Consider the following 20,235-nt stretch of genomic DNA (forward strand, 5'->3'; position numbering starts at 1 on the left):
ACCAGTGATAAGAGTCTTACCTATAAATGCTTGTAAGTGGCTGGTAATTGGAGCCAACTGATAGGTGGGAGCTGGGGATAATGCCGGCAATATTTTTAATACCTTTCAATCAAGGCTCTGAAAAATGCTTTGGAAAAATCTGATGCCAACACTGTCATTTCTATCGTACAGACAAAGAAATGAGTAAAATGTTAACAGATTTTCCTGAAGCTGTAGAGCAAATCACTCTGGGGCCTGCATTTTAATGTACTCACCAGGGACAATAACTTGAAGTTTATTTTCTGATTTCAAAACAAATACCCCTCCCTGCTCTGCAGCAGGAAGGCCACCGCAATGAGAAATCCGCGCACCTCGCTGCAACTAGGGAGGGCCTGCGCGCAGCAATGAAGACCCAACATAGCCAAAAATAAATAGGATGGATAAATTTATAAAAAAACAAACAAACAAACAAATACCCCTTTCTTTCCTAGAAAGTTAGTCTGACCAGGAAATAATCAGAAATGAAGGAATTTTTTAAAAGAAACTAACCATAAAATATATAGAAGATCAAAGCCTGTCTCTTGTCAATCAGCATTCAGTGGCTTTTCTTTTGACCCAAAACAACAAAGCTCAGTATTTTAGTATTATCTTCTATAAACATTTATCCTTTTTGCCACCAACATTGGAAAAACAAAAGAAAGGTCTGGCACAAGGCTGTTGGCTCTACATCCCACCAAATCGGGTGAGGACATGGCCCACCCTCATTCCCAAAGAACCTTAAGTTAGATTTCTGGTGAGTTTTCCAACAGACACTCATGAGATTGAAGAGATGTTCATCATCAACTGTAAATCATGACTTCTTCCCATACTACCCTTCTATAAAAGCCCCGAGGATTAATATCTCTTATGAATCTCATAATTACCTTGCAAATAACAGAATTGTATTGCATTGTTTTTTCAGTTTAAAAAATTAACTGGTCAAACTTAAATACTTAACCCTGTCTATGCATTTCTTCATTTAAAAAACTTGAGGGCTTCCCTGGTGGCGCAGTGGTTGGGAGTCTGCCTGCCGATGCAGGGGACACGGGTTCGGGCCCTGGTCTGGGAAGATCCCACATGCCGCGAAGCAACTGGGCCCGTGAGCCACAACTACTGAGCCTGCGCGTCTGGAGCCTGTGCTCCTCAACAAGAGAGGCCGTGATGGTGAGAGGCCCGCGCACCGCGATGAGGAGTGGCCCCCACTTGCCACAACTGGAGAAGGCCCTCGCACAGAAACGAAGACCCACCCAACACAGCCATAAATAAATAAATAAATACTTTAAAAAAAAAAAAAAAAAAAAAAAAAAACTTGAAGGAGGGACTTCCCTGGTGGTCCAGTGGTTAAGACTACATGCTTTCAATGCAGGGGGCATGGGTTTGATTCCTGGTTAGGGAACTAAGCTCCTGCATGCTGTTCGGTGCAGCCAAAAAAATTAAAAAAAAAAAAAAATGAAGGAAACTGGTTTCTCTGGATCTCTGAAAGGCCAGGGGGGTGTAATAAGTCAGGAACTGTATGAGCTTTAACAGTACTCTCTGCGGAGAGTGCAGGTAGGAGCCTGAAATTGGGGGGGAGGGGGAGGGGGCAGGGGGAGGGGGAGGGGGTATGGGAGGCAGGCTGCTTAAAGTTCAATTCCAGCTCCTTCACTTATTAGCTGTGACCTTAGAAATTTTGTGTCTCAGTTTTCTCATCTGTAAAATGGGAATAAGAAAAGTATTTATCTTATAGGATTCTTGTGGGGATTAAATGAAATACTCAGAATTTTTTTTTTTTTTTTAATTTTTTTGGCTGCACCATAAGGCATGCAGGATCTTAGTTCCCTAACCAGGGATCAAACCCTTGCCCCCTGCATTGGGATCGTGGAGTCTTAACCACTGGACCACCAGGGAAGTCCCGACCCATAAAAATTTTAAAACTATGATTAACACACAGCATTCAATACAACCTGATGTCAAAAGATTAAAAACTCAGGTCATGTCACCTCTCCAAGTCTGTTTCCTAATTTGTCAAACGAGAGCATTTGTCTTGGAGGATTTTGAAGGGGAGGTGGCTCTGCAGCATCCCCTGAGGCCCCGAGTGAGGCACCCTCTCTCTAAACCTCAGCTTCCCCATCTGGAAAGCAAGGGTCAGAACAGTGCCTGCCTCCTGGGGGGTGACGAGGATGAAGACAGTCAGGTAAGCATTTTGCACGGTGCCCAGCTCATAATGAGTCAGGTATTATTATCATCAGCTGCGTTATTTATGATGACACTGGTTACTCTTTGCCTGTCAGATTCTTAAACGGGGAGGATGATAAAGAAAGCCCTGTGAGTTGTACTTGCAAAACTCTCAACAGTGCTGACCAAACTTTAGTGCTTTTGCAAGCAGATATGCAAAGTGAAAGCTGTAAATTCAGGCTCCAAAGGCTTGCAAGATTAATGATCCACATTGTCATACTGAGCTCCCAGCTACTCCATTGATCAAATGCTACATCTGAGCACTGGGGAGGTGGCAAAGACACTGCTGAAGGAACTTCTCCACTGGACTAATTCCACTTATAACATTAAAGCCACCTTGAGGTATGTGTCTGCTCTTAAATGTCTTTTTAAAAAACAAAAGAAGAAGAAAATCCTCAAGTTGTGGTGGCTGGTGAATATAAAAGAAAGTCAGACCACTCCATGGATGGAGATGGCTGTTCCTCCTCATTTTATGTACAGAGGCATCCCAATAACATAAGCAGGAGTGAATTTGCTGGGAAGCTAATGAGGCTTGGGTTTCAGGTCTCTGCACCTGGATGGGCCTGTACCTAATTTTATATTCATAATTTGGTGTTCTTGCATTAAAAGAACACCCTATATTATATAAGCTTCAGGGCCCACAAAACCTGGTTCCACCCCTGATATAAACCAATTGAATTTAAATTCAAGAAGGGAGTTCACCTTTTAAAGGGCTCTCAGAGTCACTTCTTAAACAGAGACAAATACTTTCCTCTGCTTATATGTATGAAAAATTAGACCAAATGCTCTGAATAGGATTTCACAAAACATAAAGGTCTAATCAATACATATATAGAATAAACAGTTAGATCCCAACCACACACCAGTCACTAAATTCCAGATGGATTAAAGACTTAAACCTATAAATGAAAATCCATAAAATTACCAGAATAAAATATAGAAGAACATGTGTATATTAAGTTGGTGAAGTCATTCCAAAAGTCACTCAAAACATGAAAAGGATTGACATGTAAAAAAAGATAAAAGATTAATATTCATAATATATAGAGTTCCTATAACTCAATTAGAAAAAGACAAACAATAAAGTGGAAAAAACAGGCAAGTCATAAACACTTGATTCACAGAGGAAAGAAATACAAATGGCCAATAAGTCTATGAAAATGATGCCCCAGTGGTAATCAAGGAAATGAAAACTTTTAAAAAATCTACTTTTTTGTCAAATTAGCAAAAATTTAAAAGGCTGATAGCAACCACCGTTGATGAGGATATGGAAAAACAGATATTCTCACCACTATTGGTAGAAGTTAAATTAGGAACTTTTGGAGAGCAATTTGGTCATAACTATTTAAATTTTTTTTGAGATAAAATTTACATACATAAAATTCACAATTTTAAGCATATAATTCAGTGGTTTTTAGTACATTCAAAATGTTGTACAACCATCACCACTGTCTAATTCCAGAATATTTCCATCACCTCAAAAAGAAATCCCTTACCCATTAGCAGTAAGTCCTAATTTCCTCCTCCTGTCCCCTGACAACCACTCAACCTACCTTCTGTCTCCATGAATTTGCCTCATCTGGACATTTCATACAAATGGAATCATATAATATGTGGCCTTTCCTGTCTGCTTCTTTCACTTAGCACTATTTAAATTTTAAATGTTCCTATCCTTCAACCCATTTATGCCATTTCTTTGATATCTATCATAGACAAATATTGTTCGTATGTGCCCAAACAGGCGTACTCAAGGATGTTCACTGCACCCATTTAAGTAGAAAAGTAATAGAAAGAAAAACAAGCCTAAGTATCTACCAATAAAGATATATTTAAATAAACAACAAGGACCTACTGTATAGCACAGGGAACTATACTCAATATCTTGTAATAACCTATAATGGAAAAGAATCTGAAAAAGAATATATACATATATGTATAACTGAATCACTTTGCTGGACACTTGAAACCAACACAACATTGTAAATTAACCATACTTCAATTAAAAAAAAGAAAACAAAAACAAAACAACAAAAAAAGATATTTAAATAAACCACAGCCCCTCTGTTCTATGAAATACAGTTCAATAGTTTAAAAAACTGAGTACTTTAAGAACTCTCTTCTGACAGTTTTAAGTGAAAAGGGTGCACTATGCAGGACTTCCTCTAGAGTGGCGGCCTAGGAGTGGGATTTCGGGGACTCGGGGAGGGGGTGTCTCCTCACTGACAGGCCCCTACCATACCCATCACCCCACAGAGCTTATGCCAATTCACAGTCTCTTCCTGCATGGAAATGAGCTCAGAGCTTCTATTCAATTTATTTATTTATTTTACTTTTTTTTTTTTAATTGAGGTATAGTTGATTTACAATGTTGTGTCAATTTCTTCTGTACAGCAAAGTGACTCAGTTATACATATATGTATATTCTTTTTCATATTCTTTTCCATTATGGTTTGTCACAGGATATTGAATATAGTTCCCTGTGCTATACAGTAGGACCTTGTTCTTTATCCATCCTATATTAATCCTTGTCAATCTCATGGGTTTGAAATGTTTCCTTATTGTTGCTTTAATTCTTCTTTTTCTTGATTACTAATAAGATTGAGCATCTTTTTGTATTTACAGATTCTTCTCATAGTCTATAAATTGCCTGATATTCATACCCTTTGCTCCCATTTTTCTGCTTTTTTCTTAGAAACTTAAGAGTTCTTTATCTTCAGGGATATATCTGCAATGTTACTTCTAGAAATCTACCTTAAGGGGAAAAAGCTTTTGCACATGTACACAAGGAAGCATATAAAAGAGTTCTCAGTAAAGCGCTGCTTATAATAGGGAAACAGCAGAAACTAAACCTACCTCCTCCTCAGGAGGATAGAAAAATAAATTAGGCTTATTCATCAATGGCTACCATACAGCAGTTAGAATCAATGAGCTACATCGACTCGTACAACACGATACATCGCAAAATTGACAATGAGTGAGAGAAAATACCCATTTGTAAAAGGATAAGCCCCCCAGAAAGGGGGACATGCAAAGGATAGTACCATTTATATCAACTTTTACCTCCTGGGTATTTTTTTCCCCTGGATTATTTTAAAGTTAGTCTCCTCCCATCCAACTGACCACTGCCCAAGTTGGGAACCCCATAGTCTCAGCCAGATGACCACCACAGCCTTCTAACAGGTCTCCCTGTTTCCAAACTGGTCTTACTCTAATCTGTCCTTCACACAGCCACCAAAGGATCTGTCTAAAATATAAACCCTTCACTGGCTCTGCAACCCCCACAGGATAAAGTTAAGACCCTTTATGATCTGACCCCCAGCAGACCTCTCCAGCCTCAACTCTTGCCACTCTACCTATACTTTACATATACCCAACTTCTTAGTTGCCTTTTGGCACTCTGCCCCTAATTAGCATCAAAGAGCAATAGGAAACAACAAGCCTCCTCTCCCACCAGTCTTTTCTCTCTCTGAACACTAGGAATCTGCTGGCCAGCCCTGCAAGATTGGGGAATTACATACCATTCTCTCCCAAAGTCATTTTTAATAAGAACACATTTCAAACACCAAATTGTCAATATAAAATCCAACAGGTGGCTTAAGATGTTGCAAGATGGTTTGGAGTGTCACATGACTGGGCCAAAAAAACCAGCCTATATTTCTGATTCAAAAATAACCTAAACTCCTCCTAAGAAATATGGCTCTTGTTAACTGAACCATGTGATTAATATTTGTATTTATGCTTTAAGGGTAATTGTTTCTTTATGCTTTGGAATGAACTGTCTATATCAGTTGAACAGCTGAAATACTGTAATGAATACATTTGTGCGTAATTACATCCCATGTGTTCATGAGCTCAATTCACTTTCCCCACCACACTTTTACATTTCCTATCTGTCTCAGAAAGGTTGTGGAAGAAAAGAAATGGAATATAATGGAAGGAACCAGGATGATTTACTGAAAAGTTTGGACTGATGTGACCATACAAATGAACCTGGAATTTAGTGAAAGGTAGTGTGTGATACCCAGAGACCCCTCTCACAGTGAGGGCAAGTGCAAGTGCTAAATTACGCAATCCAGACACTAGGGTTCTCACCCCTGCTCCATCCTGCAGCTCCATTCTGCTTCAAATCCTGTCCATCAAGAAGTGGGCTACAAACTCCATTTAAAAAAGGATTTACATCGGGCTTCCCTGGTGGTGCAGTGGTTGAGAATCCGCCTGCCGATGCAGGGGACACGGGTTCGAGCCCTGGTTTGGGAAAATCCCACATGCCGCGGAGCAACTAAGCCCATGCATCACAACTACTGAGCCTGCGCTCTAGAGCCCACGAGCCACAACTACTGAAACCTGCGCACCTAGAGCCTGTGCTCTGCAACAAGAGAAGCCACCGTAATGAGAAGCCTGCGCACCGCAACGAAGAGTAGCCCCTGCTCACTGCAACTAGAGAAAAGCCCGTGCGCAGCAACTAAGACCCATCACGGCCAAAAATAAATAAATAAATAAATTTATTTAAAAAAAAAAAATTAACATCAAGTATTGTGACTTTAGACAAATTATTAGTCCTTTCTGAGCCTTAAATTCTTTGGTTTACAGAAAAGACTCCATTGAGGATCGCAAGAAATATTCATGTTATAACACTTTGTAAAACTGTAAAACACTACAGGCGTGTAAGATCTGATCAATATTGTAATCAGAGACACCCTATTAATATTAACAGCTGTCCTAGAAACTGGAAGCATGTTATAATAATCCTTAGTTTCCCAAATGCAGACTTGAAGCCATAGATTACCTTTATTTGTAGGTTCCTGACAATTTACACCGGGAAAAACAGTTAAAGCACGCTCCTCCATATGAACCCCATATGCTGTCTGTGAATCACTTTCATCTCTAAATTAGCAGGATCCAAATTAGGAGGGCTTTCCTACAGTGAAATCTGTTTAAGCAAACATCTGCTGGTTCCCTGAAAAGTTTTTTTTTCTACAGGTGGCCTTTGAATTTGTGGCCCAAAATTTATGCAAAGAAAATGTAGCCTTTGAGACTAAAGTCCTTCAGAGAGAGGTAGTATCTTTGAGAATCTGGGCCTCCTCTCAGCCGGGGAGAAGGCGTGCTAGAGAGAAGCTCAGTTCCGGGCGAGGAAGTGCTCAGATTTAATGAAAGTGACAACAACTGCTTCATCACTGTCAGGGCGATACTGATTGAAAGGACACATTTTTCCTGTTATTAATATTCTTAATCAAAGCATAAAAGGAAGCATATGTTTTAGTTGAATCAAGGCCCATTTTCTGTTTTCTCAATTACTCATTTGTCAGGACAGTGGAATAGGGGAGGCACAAAATGCATGAATTCCCAAAGCCATGAATTCTGCCCTTAGCTTTACCCAAGATTGCCCAAATGACCTTGGGCAAATCACTGAGGGCAGATACTCACTTCGTGTCTGTATCAGTAACAGAGTCAACAACCTCCCCTCAGGCCAGTGAATACTCAGCAAATATTAGACAAGTCATCAAATGACCCTGATGCTTCTGTTAGTGTGACGAGCACGTACAGACCCTATTTTCCTCCAAATGATAGGCCAGTTACTTCCTGGCTTTGATTTGAGATTATCTTAAGCTACTCCAAAAAGTGGGCTAAGAAGTTGAGGGTCTTATTAATTTCTCTAACATTTCAGGGAAATTGCTTTATGGATACCTCTAACTAAAAAGGAAAATAATAACTGAAAAGATTATGCAAAAATCACAAAAGTAACCCAGGTGTCCCAATTCTGAGGTCATCTTATGCTGCAGTGAAAGGTAGTAAGCAGAGGGATCAGGAGAAAGTGGCATGTGATTGAAGTCGGAAATCTGAGGGGCATGAAGCACCCTGGGCAGACCCTGTAGTGAGTCTTATAAAAACAGAGAGGACAGAAGCACAAGACCAGTGGTCTCCCTCTCCCACCACTCCCAGTCTGCAGCGATTTCTCTGTGAAAGACTCTCAGGTCACCAGACAGCTCAGCTGGGCTTGGTGGGGCCGAGAGCCCGCAGTGCCCGACCGTAAGCACAGCCAGCACGCCATCCAGGTGGATGAAGCAGGACATTCCCCAGGGTGTGACATGGTCCCGAGGCATAGGGCCGCTGGTCCTCAGAAGATGAGTTCGCAATGAGGACCTGGGCCTTTCTGACCCCAAGGCCATGTTTGGCCAAAACTGGAGACGATAAACTCATTCTTCCTGGTTAATAAAAAGAGAGGTTGGCTGGGTGAATGTAATTAACCACATGTGCATAGTGAGATTACACAGATAATTCATCGAGCTGTACACTTATTGTTTGTACACACACAGACACTCTCACAAGATGATACAGCAGTGGAACAGTGAGAGTGGTCCCCCAAGTCCACAAGTGCCATAGCACCCCACTTTCTGGGGAAAGTCTCTGAAGCCTAGAAGATCCAAAGAAACAGTTGACTGGTGTGATCCTGTGACATGCATTAATGCCCAGGAAGAATGCGTTTTCCTTCTTTGAGCCTACCTTGGCCTGGACGGCGTAAGAAGCCAGGAGCACAGAAGCCTCGGGAGGGCAGTAGATCTTTTCATCTAAAATCTGCTTCTTTACCTGAAAGGGGCAACAGGGGAGACATGATACCATGTGCGTGGACAGGAGCCGTGCAGGCTGGTCACAGCAAGACACTGCAGCATGTTCTAATGAGGCCTGTCAACCCAGCCTGCTAATGATTTTCTGACAAAGGGCACGATTTTTTCTTTTTACTGCTGCCGACAGGTTGGGAGCTCGGTCCCCGAGAAGTTATTGGTAAGATGGCTACGCAGAAAAAAACCCTTAATCTCTTCTGTTCGTGATCAAATGCCGAAGAGGAAAAACAATCTTCGTAGTTAAAAAAAGAGACTGACATCTGGGTTGTGACAGAGGAGAGCTGTGAACTCGGGAAATGTCAGGAGCGGCTCTGGTGGTGATTGCAGCCTCGGCCCCAGCTGAGCACACGCAGAATCAGAGGAAATGGAGTCTGCTTTTAAGTCTTAACACAAGACCAAAGTCAGTGAGGCCACTGAGTTATGACTGCAGGAAAAAACCCCATCACTTTCAATATGCCTGCTCTAAGGAAAAAGGAAGCAATAAAGTTTGATCGATTAAACCTTTAAGTCCACTTGAGGTCCGGGAAATATAATTCTTAAGCCATAATGTTGAATTAACATATCTCATTGCATTTAATTTCTTAGACTGGTACGGTGGGTGATGTTCCAGACGCAGAGGCAAGACAGCCTCCTGAAGTGAGGGCATGCTGAAAAAAACACAACGGGAAAGCCAGCTCTCTTTCACAGACGTCAGCAGTCACCAGATTCATAAAAGTAGTAAATTTTGCCTTGCTCAGCCGTGAAAGCGCTCCAACATTTCAGTAGGAGGGGAAATTAGGCCAAAGTCAAATGGAGAATGGGCACTGCTTCCAAGCACTTACAAGAAAGCCATCTCTATACGGCTAGGACATTCTGGGGCCTAGGAGGTCACTTTGTGGTTTCATTCAAAGCAGGGCAACTTTCTAATCCTTCGGTTTTAAGCCGCACTGCAGAAAAACTGAAAGGGCTTCCCTTTGACATGAAAATATTGGAGAGGGAATATACAAACACACACACTTTTTTGGCAAACTTTTTTTTGCAAGAGAAATTATTGGAGGGGGTTATTACATTTAACTTAATATTTACTTAATGCAATAATCTGAGGCTCAAACTAATTATAGGAGGCCAGGCTATACGTGTACATCTGGGCAATCATGTAATTAACACCCCGCTGGGGTCTTTTCTGTCACCGATGGCGGACACACCAGCCGTTCCAGCGCCAAGCACCATAACTAACCGTGAAACTCGGGAAGTGCTCTGAGCGAGCAGTAGGAACACAAGCAAAACTGCCAAGGTTCTCATCCTCACACCAGTCCCCCTAGCTGCACCTCTAGACGGTCAACTAGCTGTCTTTGAACCTATAATTATGGATCTCCTAATTTCTTCAATTCGGTGGAACATTTACTTACGGGGTGCCCACTGTGCACTCAGTGAGCCTTGCCTTAAAGGGGCTTACAGTCTAATGAGGGAGTAAGTGGAAAATAAGACAATTATAGACAAAGAGTGGCATGAAACATGATGTTTGAAGTACCACGTGTGTGGGATTTACCAAGTGTCACTGGAGTTCTGAAGTCCCGCCTTCATGAGAGCAGATTTTAAATTTCTGGAAGAACTACTCTTTGCAAGGCTCTCTTTTTAGACTTCCTGGGCAACTATTGAGTACTTTTAAGTTAGTGAGGAGCCATCTTCAAAGATGTTTCTAGTTAGGGAGCTACTTGTATGTGTTCTTTCGCCATCACACTTTTGCAATTTCATCTGACACCAATTCTCATCACTCAAGTATAGTTCTGTCCTGAAGACTGTTTTTCATTACAGAACCAAAGGGACTGGCTTTCCAGAGGGAGAACATTTTCACAATGTGGAGGCATTTGTGGTCAAATCCGAGGGGTTGGCCCAGGCTGCCTCTGCCGTTACCCCTGGGGGCGGTTCTCTCAAGATCAGGGGGGTAGCATGGAAAGGGGTACCTGCAAGAAGAATAAATGCTGCGTGATCTCCTGAACCAGCTCCTCCTCGGCATTCTCAGGATAAAATTTGGCCAGGAAGTGAAAGGTGACTGGCTCTTCCTTTGAAACGTCATGATCCAGCACCTGCGGAATTGCAGAGCAAAAGAAAAACAAGCTAGTTTCGCCCCTCTCCCTCCCGGGCCACCATCAAAGGACCTTCTGCAGGGAGTATATAAATATTTTTCTCCCTTCTAAATTTATCACATTTCCCAAAGGTTGTGATTCTACAGTTTGAAGCATTCACAAAGCCATCTATAACAGGAGGTAATATTCACTTCACATGGTGAATTAATCAAATTAATCAATATCCCCAAGTGGTGAGTGGAGCTAAGATGATTCAGGCACAAATGTTTTCAAGGCCACAGAGATAGCTAAAAACTAGAAATTTATAACTCAAAGGCCTTGGGCACTATCCTTTACAGTAGGCTGAAGGTTTTTTAATTTTCTCAAGTAGTGGAATCTTCCTTTATTCTTTTGTCTTGCTGACTACCTCCAACATTTAGGTCCATACTGGAATGGAGCTTAGAGATGATGAACTAGATATCTGTGAAATCATCTAAACATTAACTGAGCAACAAAAGTGAAACACGTCCATCATGGCAACCCTTTGTTTCAAGGAACCTCTAGAGATGCCCCACGAAATACTTGAGCACAGCCAGTAAACCACTCTGCCTTTAATCTTCTAACAATTTCATCCACCCACTGGAAAGCTTGAGCCATCTGCTCTCCAGAATGAATTTCATCTCAGGGCATAAACATGCCATGTGACAGGCTACAAGTCTCCATTAACATGTGTCATAATTTATTTCCTTTGAGCAGCAGGCTCCATGGCTCCTGAGGCCCCCAATCTAACATCCATTTGGCCAACACTCAGGTACGATTTCAAATTTACTTTGCCGAGAGTCACAAAATGATACTGAAGGTTTTGCTGTCTTTGATAGATAACTCTCCAGGCTCCTGCCCAAATTCCTGGTCGTGGTGCCCAAGAGATTCAAAATAAACCTGATCTAGGACGCTCTTCTTGGCATGGCAGCACTTGGACATTCATGATCGTTGGGAATTACCATGTGAAATTTATAACCAGCAGGGACCCCAACATGAAGATTCAGATTACTGCGTACATATGTAAACACAATTTGAACACCTGAGTTTAGAGTCAAACTGGTAGAAGACGGCAGGCTTTCACTGTTTATCATGCCAAGTAGTAGATAATAGAATGAGGTAGGCAATTGCAGGGGGTAATTTGGGGTAAAAATGAGACACTGACTTACTCGGAGATTCAGGGGTCTTTTAGGAGTTACTGACTAAAACATACGGCCCTGCTCTCAGAGCCTCCATGGATAGGTTGGCAGGTAAGTAGGTGACAGCATCTTTGTGAGCACATACAAACCCACGCAGAGGGCAGTTCCCTGAGGCAATATCCATTTCTAAGCCACATTAGAACTGCTGGGAGTCCAGACTTGTCCACCAGGCCTCAGAAGCCCCAGAATATCATGAGAACAAAATAGACATTCTTCCTTCACTGCGGGAACCAGGGCACTCTTTATTCCTTAGATCATGTTAATGAATAAATTGAGTTGGGCCATGGTGTTTCTCAAAAAGACTCTTAAAAATTCCCTAAAGAACAGGAGCCCCAAGAAAATCTTTCAAAGACATAAATTGTGCGAAAAAAACCCAAAACGATAATACAATAGTAATTTTTATCCACAAAGCCTGACTCATGGCTCAGTCAACAGAACGGCATTAAGCCTGAAGCAATCAGGTGACACCCGGTGACAACAAGGAAGAAGCCAGGGATGGCGGCAGGTCAGTCCTGGGTGGTTCTGCAGGCCCGGGGTAGCCGGTGAGGAACAGGGGCGGGGCCTCCCCAGGGCCGCATCATGTCCCGTATAACTTCCTCCGCAACCCGCCCCTCTCTCTGCTGTGTACCATAATGCCCCATGATGCTAGACACATGCTCAGGGGAAATCCAGAGCCCATGCCAGCCCCACTGGTGTCATCAGGGTCTGGACCCACCTTCTTGTCCATCTTGAGCCAGGCCACGGTGTCCTTGATTGTATACTGCAGGCCAAAGAACCAGGTTTCCCGAAGCCCCAGGGTCCGGCACACCAAGTCAAACAGGTCCTTCCCCTTCCACTTCATCTGCAAGGGAACAAACCAACAGGGGAAGACAGCTGAGCCCAAGTGGTAAGCAGCCCGCAGGAAAACCTTTTCTCTGCTCCCCCCACCTCAGGTTCTGAAAGGTGGGGATGACGCTAAGATGGCCGAGGAGCAAAGAATTCCTAAATAATTGTAAACCTTCCTACACAAAACCATGAGTGGGAAAATAATAATTAGAGCTTAATGGCTTAATCACTGCATAGCATACACAATACCTCCCTTGGACAGTTCCTTACAGATCTTAATATGCCCAAAGCTGCTAATTTAGGAAAGCTGCTAAATAACGTCCACATTTAGGAGAGTCAAGCTTCTCCCGTTAATCCAAGGTTAGCTTCTAGAGACAGTCGTTTCCTCAAGATTTTGTCGTTGATTTTCTTTTTAATCGTGACTCTGCCCTTTAATAAAAGGCTAGCTTTTTAAAATGTAAAGACTAGTTTTACTTGATTTTTTTAAAAACACAACATAGGGTAAGATGTTGTAACTGACGTCACAAATCATGGGGAAAGAGAAACACTAGAGACCAGCCAGTCCAATCACGGGTCTCTCCCCGTCATGATGTGTAACCCAGGCCAAAGAGGAGGTGTCCACCCACGGCCACACGCAGCAACTTCAAACTCTTGTATCGAAACCCAGGGGACAAACAGACAGGAATATACTGTAGTGTGCTAATCCCGTAGCCTCATTTTCAAAAGGACCTGAAGCAATGGCTGCTAAACCCATTTCTCAGCTCTTCAATCTTGTGGCCAGAAAAGCAGGTTCAATATCATAATAGGGGAATAAAATACCCAGGAGCTTAGTAAATGTTGCCACCCGTGGCTTTTAAGTTAAATCACCCAGGATGTTCCCATAGTACCCATAGCGGCTGCTCGCCTCGACCCCAGTCAGTGGCCCCCAAGTATCAGGTGGACATTCAAATGGACACCTGTGTACAGGGATGAGCACGAGACACATCATGGAGATGGTGGTCACAGATGGTGGATTCAAATACAAGGTCGCCAGACATCGGAAGAGGAAGACCACCCGACTGCAGGGGCGTCTGTCCTTCTCCTGCTCTCATTAGAAATTTCCACCCAAGGTCCTGGTACACTGAAGATGCACAATGAAAAGGAACTGGGGAAGTTCAGGGTTCAGAGACTTCTTATAAAAGCAAGTAGGAAAAAAAAATAAGTTAGACCTCTAAAATCTGATTGGTGTTTGCTAAAACCTGATTCTAGAGGATTTTTCAAGCAGGCCTTCTATTTTTAATATATGTGAATGGACGGCGTGTTCCCTACGAGGAACTCAACAGGAAAGCCCATCCTTCTCCATGTGTATAGTCAAAGTCAAAGAGCAAAGGAGCAGCCTAGATGGAAGGACACCAAAACTGCAGCAGACATGGGGTGGAGATATGGATTAGCTTTTGTCCTTCTCCAAAAGACGCTCTAGCTCTGCCCCAGTCCCCTCTCTGTGACTTCAGTGGGGCCCCTGCAACACTACAAAGGTTGAGTTCTTTAGAAATTATTTTGAGTAGAATAAAATAAAATGTTTTATTTTTAAAAAATGATCTCCTTCCCCTTTTATAAGGCTTAATAATGCTTGTTGGCACACCTATGTCCCAGTCTGACACTGGGACAAAGGGTTTTTTAATTCACGGTAGGTTTTAATTCCTACAGGCAGACTTCTCTGAAGAAATGTTATTTTGGAAAACTAGGAGCTTCAGGATGCTGATTATCTTCTTGTTTCTATTTTAAGCCAGTACATAGTATATAAATTATAAATGACTACTTTGCTACAAGATAATGTAACACTTAAGAGCACACATTAACTTGGAGAAGTGAAATACCCAAAGGCCAAGAAGATCAAGGTAATGATCCCCAATCCGCCATAACTCACGGCCACTGCAGGGCAGGCTCTGGCACGAAGGGGCTGTCTGCAAGTGGGTGTGTGGTGCATCTAAACGAGAGCTACCAAGAGAATGCTGAGTGGATTTCCTGACTTGGGAGCTTAAATTCTCAAACATAATCTCGTATTAATGCAGTTTTCTACTTCCTTGTTTCTAAAATGCAAAATTATCTCTGTTGAATGCAGAGACAATGTCTTTGCTACTATGGAGCTTGCAATAAAGTGAAGAGAGGGGAAAAATTCTCACACCGATTCAGAATGCCTGGCTTAGATTTTCAACTTTAAGAATTGTAGAGTGTCAAATTGGAAATGAGTCTGAGTAATTAATTACCTACAGTAGACCTGTCCCCTTCTTGTATAAGGAAACATTCTTTGGCAGCCTGCTACAGCAGACACTGGCCTTTTTCTTGGTGGTCTAAGGTAGGCAACCCCCCAGATCGCCTCTTTTTCTGCTCTGTGGGGTTCCTTTCATCTTGCTCTCCTCCAGCACTCCCCAGCCACCTTTTCCAGTAAGTAACTGGTATCTTAACACTCTTCTCCCACCTTAAAACAAAACCCATTTTCAGAAGAGCCAGGTATTTATTGCTCCTTTACAGCTCAATGTGAATTAAAGCCTCTGCTTCCACTCATCTAATCCTTTTTTTGGCTGCACCTCGAGGCTTGTGGGATCTCAGTTCCCCGACCAGGGACTGAACACTGTCCACAGCAGTGAAAGCCTGGAATCTTAACCACTAGGCCACCAGGGAACTCCCCATCCTCTCAGCTAATCTTTCAGCAAGCATTACACAGCACATCCTATGTGCCCAGCAATATTAGATACTGAGGATGTGAAATTCTGGAAGAATGTTCCCTGCCGAAGACTCAAGTAACGACCCAGGTTAGAAAAAGCTTTAAAGAACAAGGGAGAATTAGTTAAAGGAGAAAAGGAAATAAGTCTAAAAACAAACATCATGATCTCTACAGGGAACTGCATGTCATCTGGCAGAGGTGACACAGACAGCCTGAACTCAGTGGGCGTGGTGGGGATGGACCAGGACTCTCCATATACCCTGAGGCAGAGGAATGATGGGACCAGACCTGCATTCTAGAATGTGCACTAACAACAGGGTGGAGAATGGGTTGGAGGAAAGGAGCCTGGAATCAAGAAGGGCAGAAGGGAGGCCAACTCCTGCCTTGATGAAGGCAGTGGGAAGGAGAGAAAGCCTGAGAACTGGAAAAGCATCAAGAGAAACACCTGAATTTCTGGCTTGAGCATCAGGTGGTTCCAGTAAAGGAGGGATGGAAGACAGGAGAAGCAGGAGCAGCAAGTTTTGACGGAAACAGATGAGTAATTAAGTTCTAGACAAAGTAAGATAGGGTGCCTGAGGAAACCAAGTAGAGATGTCCCAAATACACCTGATTTTAAGTCTTAGCTCTATTTACAAAATAAAGTGTTCTAGTTTTAAGTCATTAAGTTTTTCTCTTGGGCTAAATCTAACCTCCAATGTGTTGTTACCTAGATGAGGGTGCACTTTTCAGCATGCTTTCCCCAAATGTATGAGGCTTGCTTAGTCTTCCTAATTTGGGTTTCTACTTCTTCACAAACAAGAACCACCGGTCACAGTTGCTCCTGGTGGTTCTTGGGACACCCTGCGGACAGGAGGTCTTGGGTTGCGATGGGGCTTCCTTGGTGCTGCCGACTCGCGAGAGCATGAGCACGCCCGCCTCCAGTTCTATCACTGGTCCACCGCGCGGTGCTGATGTGGGAAGGTGATGTGACCACCTAAGCATCTCCCTAGATCGTAGGCACCTCAGAACAAGAGCAACGCAGGTCATCTCTCTACTCCCCACGGCACCCGCCGAGTGTGTACACACAAGACGTGGCAAACAATGGCTGTGCGACAGAACAGACTTGACCACTTCAAAAACCCGAGGCTCAAAAGTGTAAAGCAAAATGAACCCCCATTCATCCACTCCTTCGACAAACATTTAGTGAACACACGCTGTGTCCGAGCACCAGCTGAGGTGCAGGGGATAAATGGGGGGCTGAAGACAACAGGCCCAGAGTGTGAAACTGTCAGGAACAGATAATCATTCCCCTCGCCCCACACACAAATCAACTCCAGGTGTGGTAGTCAGCACTATAGCACCCAGTGCCACAACAGGGACATCAGGGACTGGAGGGACCCTCTATCTTGAAGGGGTGGGCAATGGCATCTGAACTGGTGGGAAAGAGAAGCCAAGTGAAGACCAGCCTTGGGGAAGGAGGAGAGAGCAGGGAAGTGTGTTACAGCAGAGGGAAGAGCATATGCGAAGGTCTAGAGGTCTAGATGGTTCTTGTAGGAAATGACAGTATTGTAGTTCAGTCTGGCTGGAGAACAGAGGCTGGGGAACACTTGCTGTGCTTCCAACTACCGTCTAAAATCAATTCTTGGGAATTCTCTGGCAGTCCAGTGGTTAGGACTCCACGCTTCCACTGCAGGGGGCACAGCTGGGGAACTAAGATCCCGAAAGCCATATGGCATGGCCAAAAAAAATAAAAAATAAAAATAAAATAAAAATAAAACCAATTCTTTGTCTCCTAACCCTGACGTGTCGTGTGAACCACAGAAAGCTGTCTGAGTGGCTGTTTTCTCCTTTTTCCCTAGGATGGAACAAAACTCATAACATTCTAGATGTACAGGAGAGAAGCTAAATCATTACATAAGATGGATGTTTCCGAAGATTAGGGCTTAATTCCTTCCAGGAACCAGTCTAAAAGGCAGAGAGAAACAGTGGTTATCCAACATCGGTATGAATCTCAGTGCTGCCACTGTGTGACCTTGGGCAAGTTATTGAACTTCCTTGTGCTTTGCAACAGGGATAATAAACAGAACCTGTTTTAGCAGATTGATCTCAGGATTAAGTGCACTGATACATTTGAAAAGCCTAAGAAGGTGCCACAGTAAATACTCAATAAAAGGTGGTGATTACTCATTCTAACCCCGCCTCTTCTTACATTCTCAAGTGGCATGGTTTAAAGCCTCCAGTTGTGTTCCACTCCTCGCATGATGGATGGCAGATCAGAAAGGGCACCATCAATTCTCATCGTGCTAACCATACCATCACTCACTTGACAAATATTTATTGAGCACCCACTACATCCTAGTCACTGCACTCGGTCCCAGAGATGAATGATGAATCTGGGACAAGACGCTGTCCCTATTCACGGCTGATGGGGAAGACAGGTGAACGGATAAGGAAAGTGCAACCTGGCAAATGCTCACAGAACAGAGGACTGAGGGAACACAGCTCGGGCCTGGGGGTCTGTGGGGTGAGTGGCTTCCCTGGGGAGATGCTGTCTGAGATGGGTCTCGAAAGCCAGGCAGCAGTTGGTCCTCTGGTGAAGGGGCTGAAGGAAGAGAGGTCACTCCAGCCGGAGGGAACAGCATGTCTGCCGCTTGGGTCCAGGCTGTTGTCAAGTGAAGGAACGTTCTTTGCACTCTTCTGGTATCTGACAAGCAGCGTGACTGTCCTATCTGCAGTACTGAATGTTCAGTGCGGTACTGAGTACATGGCTTCAGCCCCACGCGTGTGACAGCTCGCACCCACCACGGCCACTCAGGGCCTGGGTCATTCAGTCCCTGCTCTGAGCACCCAGGCCCCCCTGAACAATACCTGCCACGTCTCTAAGGAGCCACGACCAGTGGGATGAGTCTCGTGTTTCTTTTTTTATTAAAACATTTTCTCTTCTGACACCTGCTAGCACATAAGCCATTCAGGCTTTGCACTTATGCTACTTACAGGCCTTTTTGGAGGGTTTGTCATTTTTCCTGAACAGATTGCCAAAAAGAGAACAGCCCCTGGTGCTGATGAAATGTTCACCTGAACTCATCTCTTCTGCCCTGGGGGAAGTGTTCCACTGCTCCACATACCCCCTCACCCCCCGCCCCCCGCCTCCGCTCAGCCCAGCGAAGGGAGGAAGGCGACGAGGCAGGGGCTCATCTTGCAGGCAGAAAAGGAGCGGTGGAGGGAGGGAGAAAGGAGATTTGCAGGAAGGAGCCGGACTCCATGGCGTGTGGGCTCCGGCTCCGTGGGCCTCAGCCTCCAGATGCCCTTGAAGCGCAGGGCAAATGGCAGGGAGTCTGGGCGCACGGCGCGTCTTGCATCGTGGCTGTGTTCTTGCATTACTTTAACGGGCTGCGGTGCTATTTCCCAGATCCATCCCGTGCCTCTATCACAGACGGATGTGTATGAACTTTATAAACAGGACTAAGTGCTGTCAGCTTGTTATCTTTTGTAGGGGCTGGATTTATGAGCTTTACCCAGAGTGAAGTGCTTGTCATTTATCAACCTCGAATGTTTTAAGGAAATAGCACTAAGCACTTACGCTCTGCAGCAGGAACGTAGCTGGAATGCAGCACTTTTCTGTTGTTGGAAACAACTGGCACCAATAACCTACAGGACTGATCAGGGTCTATTAACCGGGGAAGCATTTTGAATAACGTCTGCGACATCTTCTTACAACAGGCCACGTTTAGACTCACAACCCTAAAACTACCACTTGTTTTTTTGGCTTTGGCAGCCTTCGCATTGCATTTCTCGCACTGCTTTCTCTGGGCCGTGCAGAGAACCGAATGTGGCTGCCATGTGTGAAATGCCTGAGAATCAGAAGCCCCAGAGAAACTTCAGCTTTGCAGAGAAGACTCAAACCTGGAGAAGCTAGCAGTGAAGCGACATCCCATTTCATAGATGTTGGGGGACAGGATTATCAGCCACACAAGAGATGCTATTTGACTGGCTGTCTACTCCACAGAAGAGGAAAGAGAACCGACGGACAGACCCGGCATTCACTTATCAGGGTTTCTTCTAATTAGTTCACAAGCTGCCCCAGCATTTTCCATAAAAACTATTGAAAGGTTAGCTCCCTTACAGACAGAGCAATAGAAGGAACCGTGCCTCCCCGGACTCAGGACACATGTAGCATGTTTACCATGATTTCGGGAATGCAAGAGCAAGGAGGGCTGTGATCTCCCCTCTCCACGTTCACCCCTAATTGACTTTTGCAGTCGTGGCTGCCCTACGAGAACCGATTTCAGAGAAGAGTTGAGAATTTAAGATGCTGATGTGCCAGATCCAAACCTAAATACAACTTTTATTGGTCTGTTTTGAAAAAACAGATGCCAAACACCTCCATTTACAAGGTAAACACAATGGAAAGAGTTATAAAAATGATTTTGCCGTGTAGTAGTGAATAATGAGTCCCATTAAAATCTATTCCAGTTAATCAAAGAGGATAAAAGAGTGCAGTAATGGGGGTGTAAAACCGACCCTCCCCGACTCATACCATGGAAGCAGGTTCTGTGTCTCATGTCTGTGTTTCCTGTCGTGGTTAAGGACAC

At 43.8% G+C, this 20,235-nt stretch overlaps 1 protein-coding gene across 4 annotated transcripts in view; it reads right to left on the reverse strand.

Moving 5' to 3' along the window:
- The window catches only part of NF2 (neurofibromin 2), an 81,198-nt gene that overhangs the window by 37,877 nt on the left and 23,086 nt on the right, over positions 1-20,235 (reverse strand). For all 4 annotated transcript variants that reach the window (XM_036822830.1, XM_036822831.1, XM_036822832.1 and 1 more), the window contains exons 2-4: positions 12,851-12,976; positions 10,796-10,918; positions 8,734-8,817 (exon numbers count right to left, since the gene is read on the reverse strand). In XM_036822830.1, the coding sequence (XP_036678725.1) occupies positions 8,734-8,817; positions 10,796-10,918; positions 12,851-12,976 (333 nt within the window). The remainder of the gene's footprint in view (positions 1-8,733; positions 8,818-10,795; positions 10,919-12,850; positions 12,977-20,235) is intronic.

Source organism: Balaenoptera musculus, chromosome 14 (genome assembly GCF_009873245.2).
Source record: "Balaenoptera musculus isolate JJ_BM4_2016_0621 chromosome 14, mBalMus1.pri.v3, whole genome shotgun sequence".
Taxonomy (NCBI): Eukaryota; Metazoa; Chordata; class Mammalia; order Artiodactyla; family Balaenopteridae; genus Balaenoptera; species Balaenoptera musculus.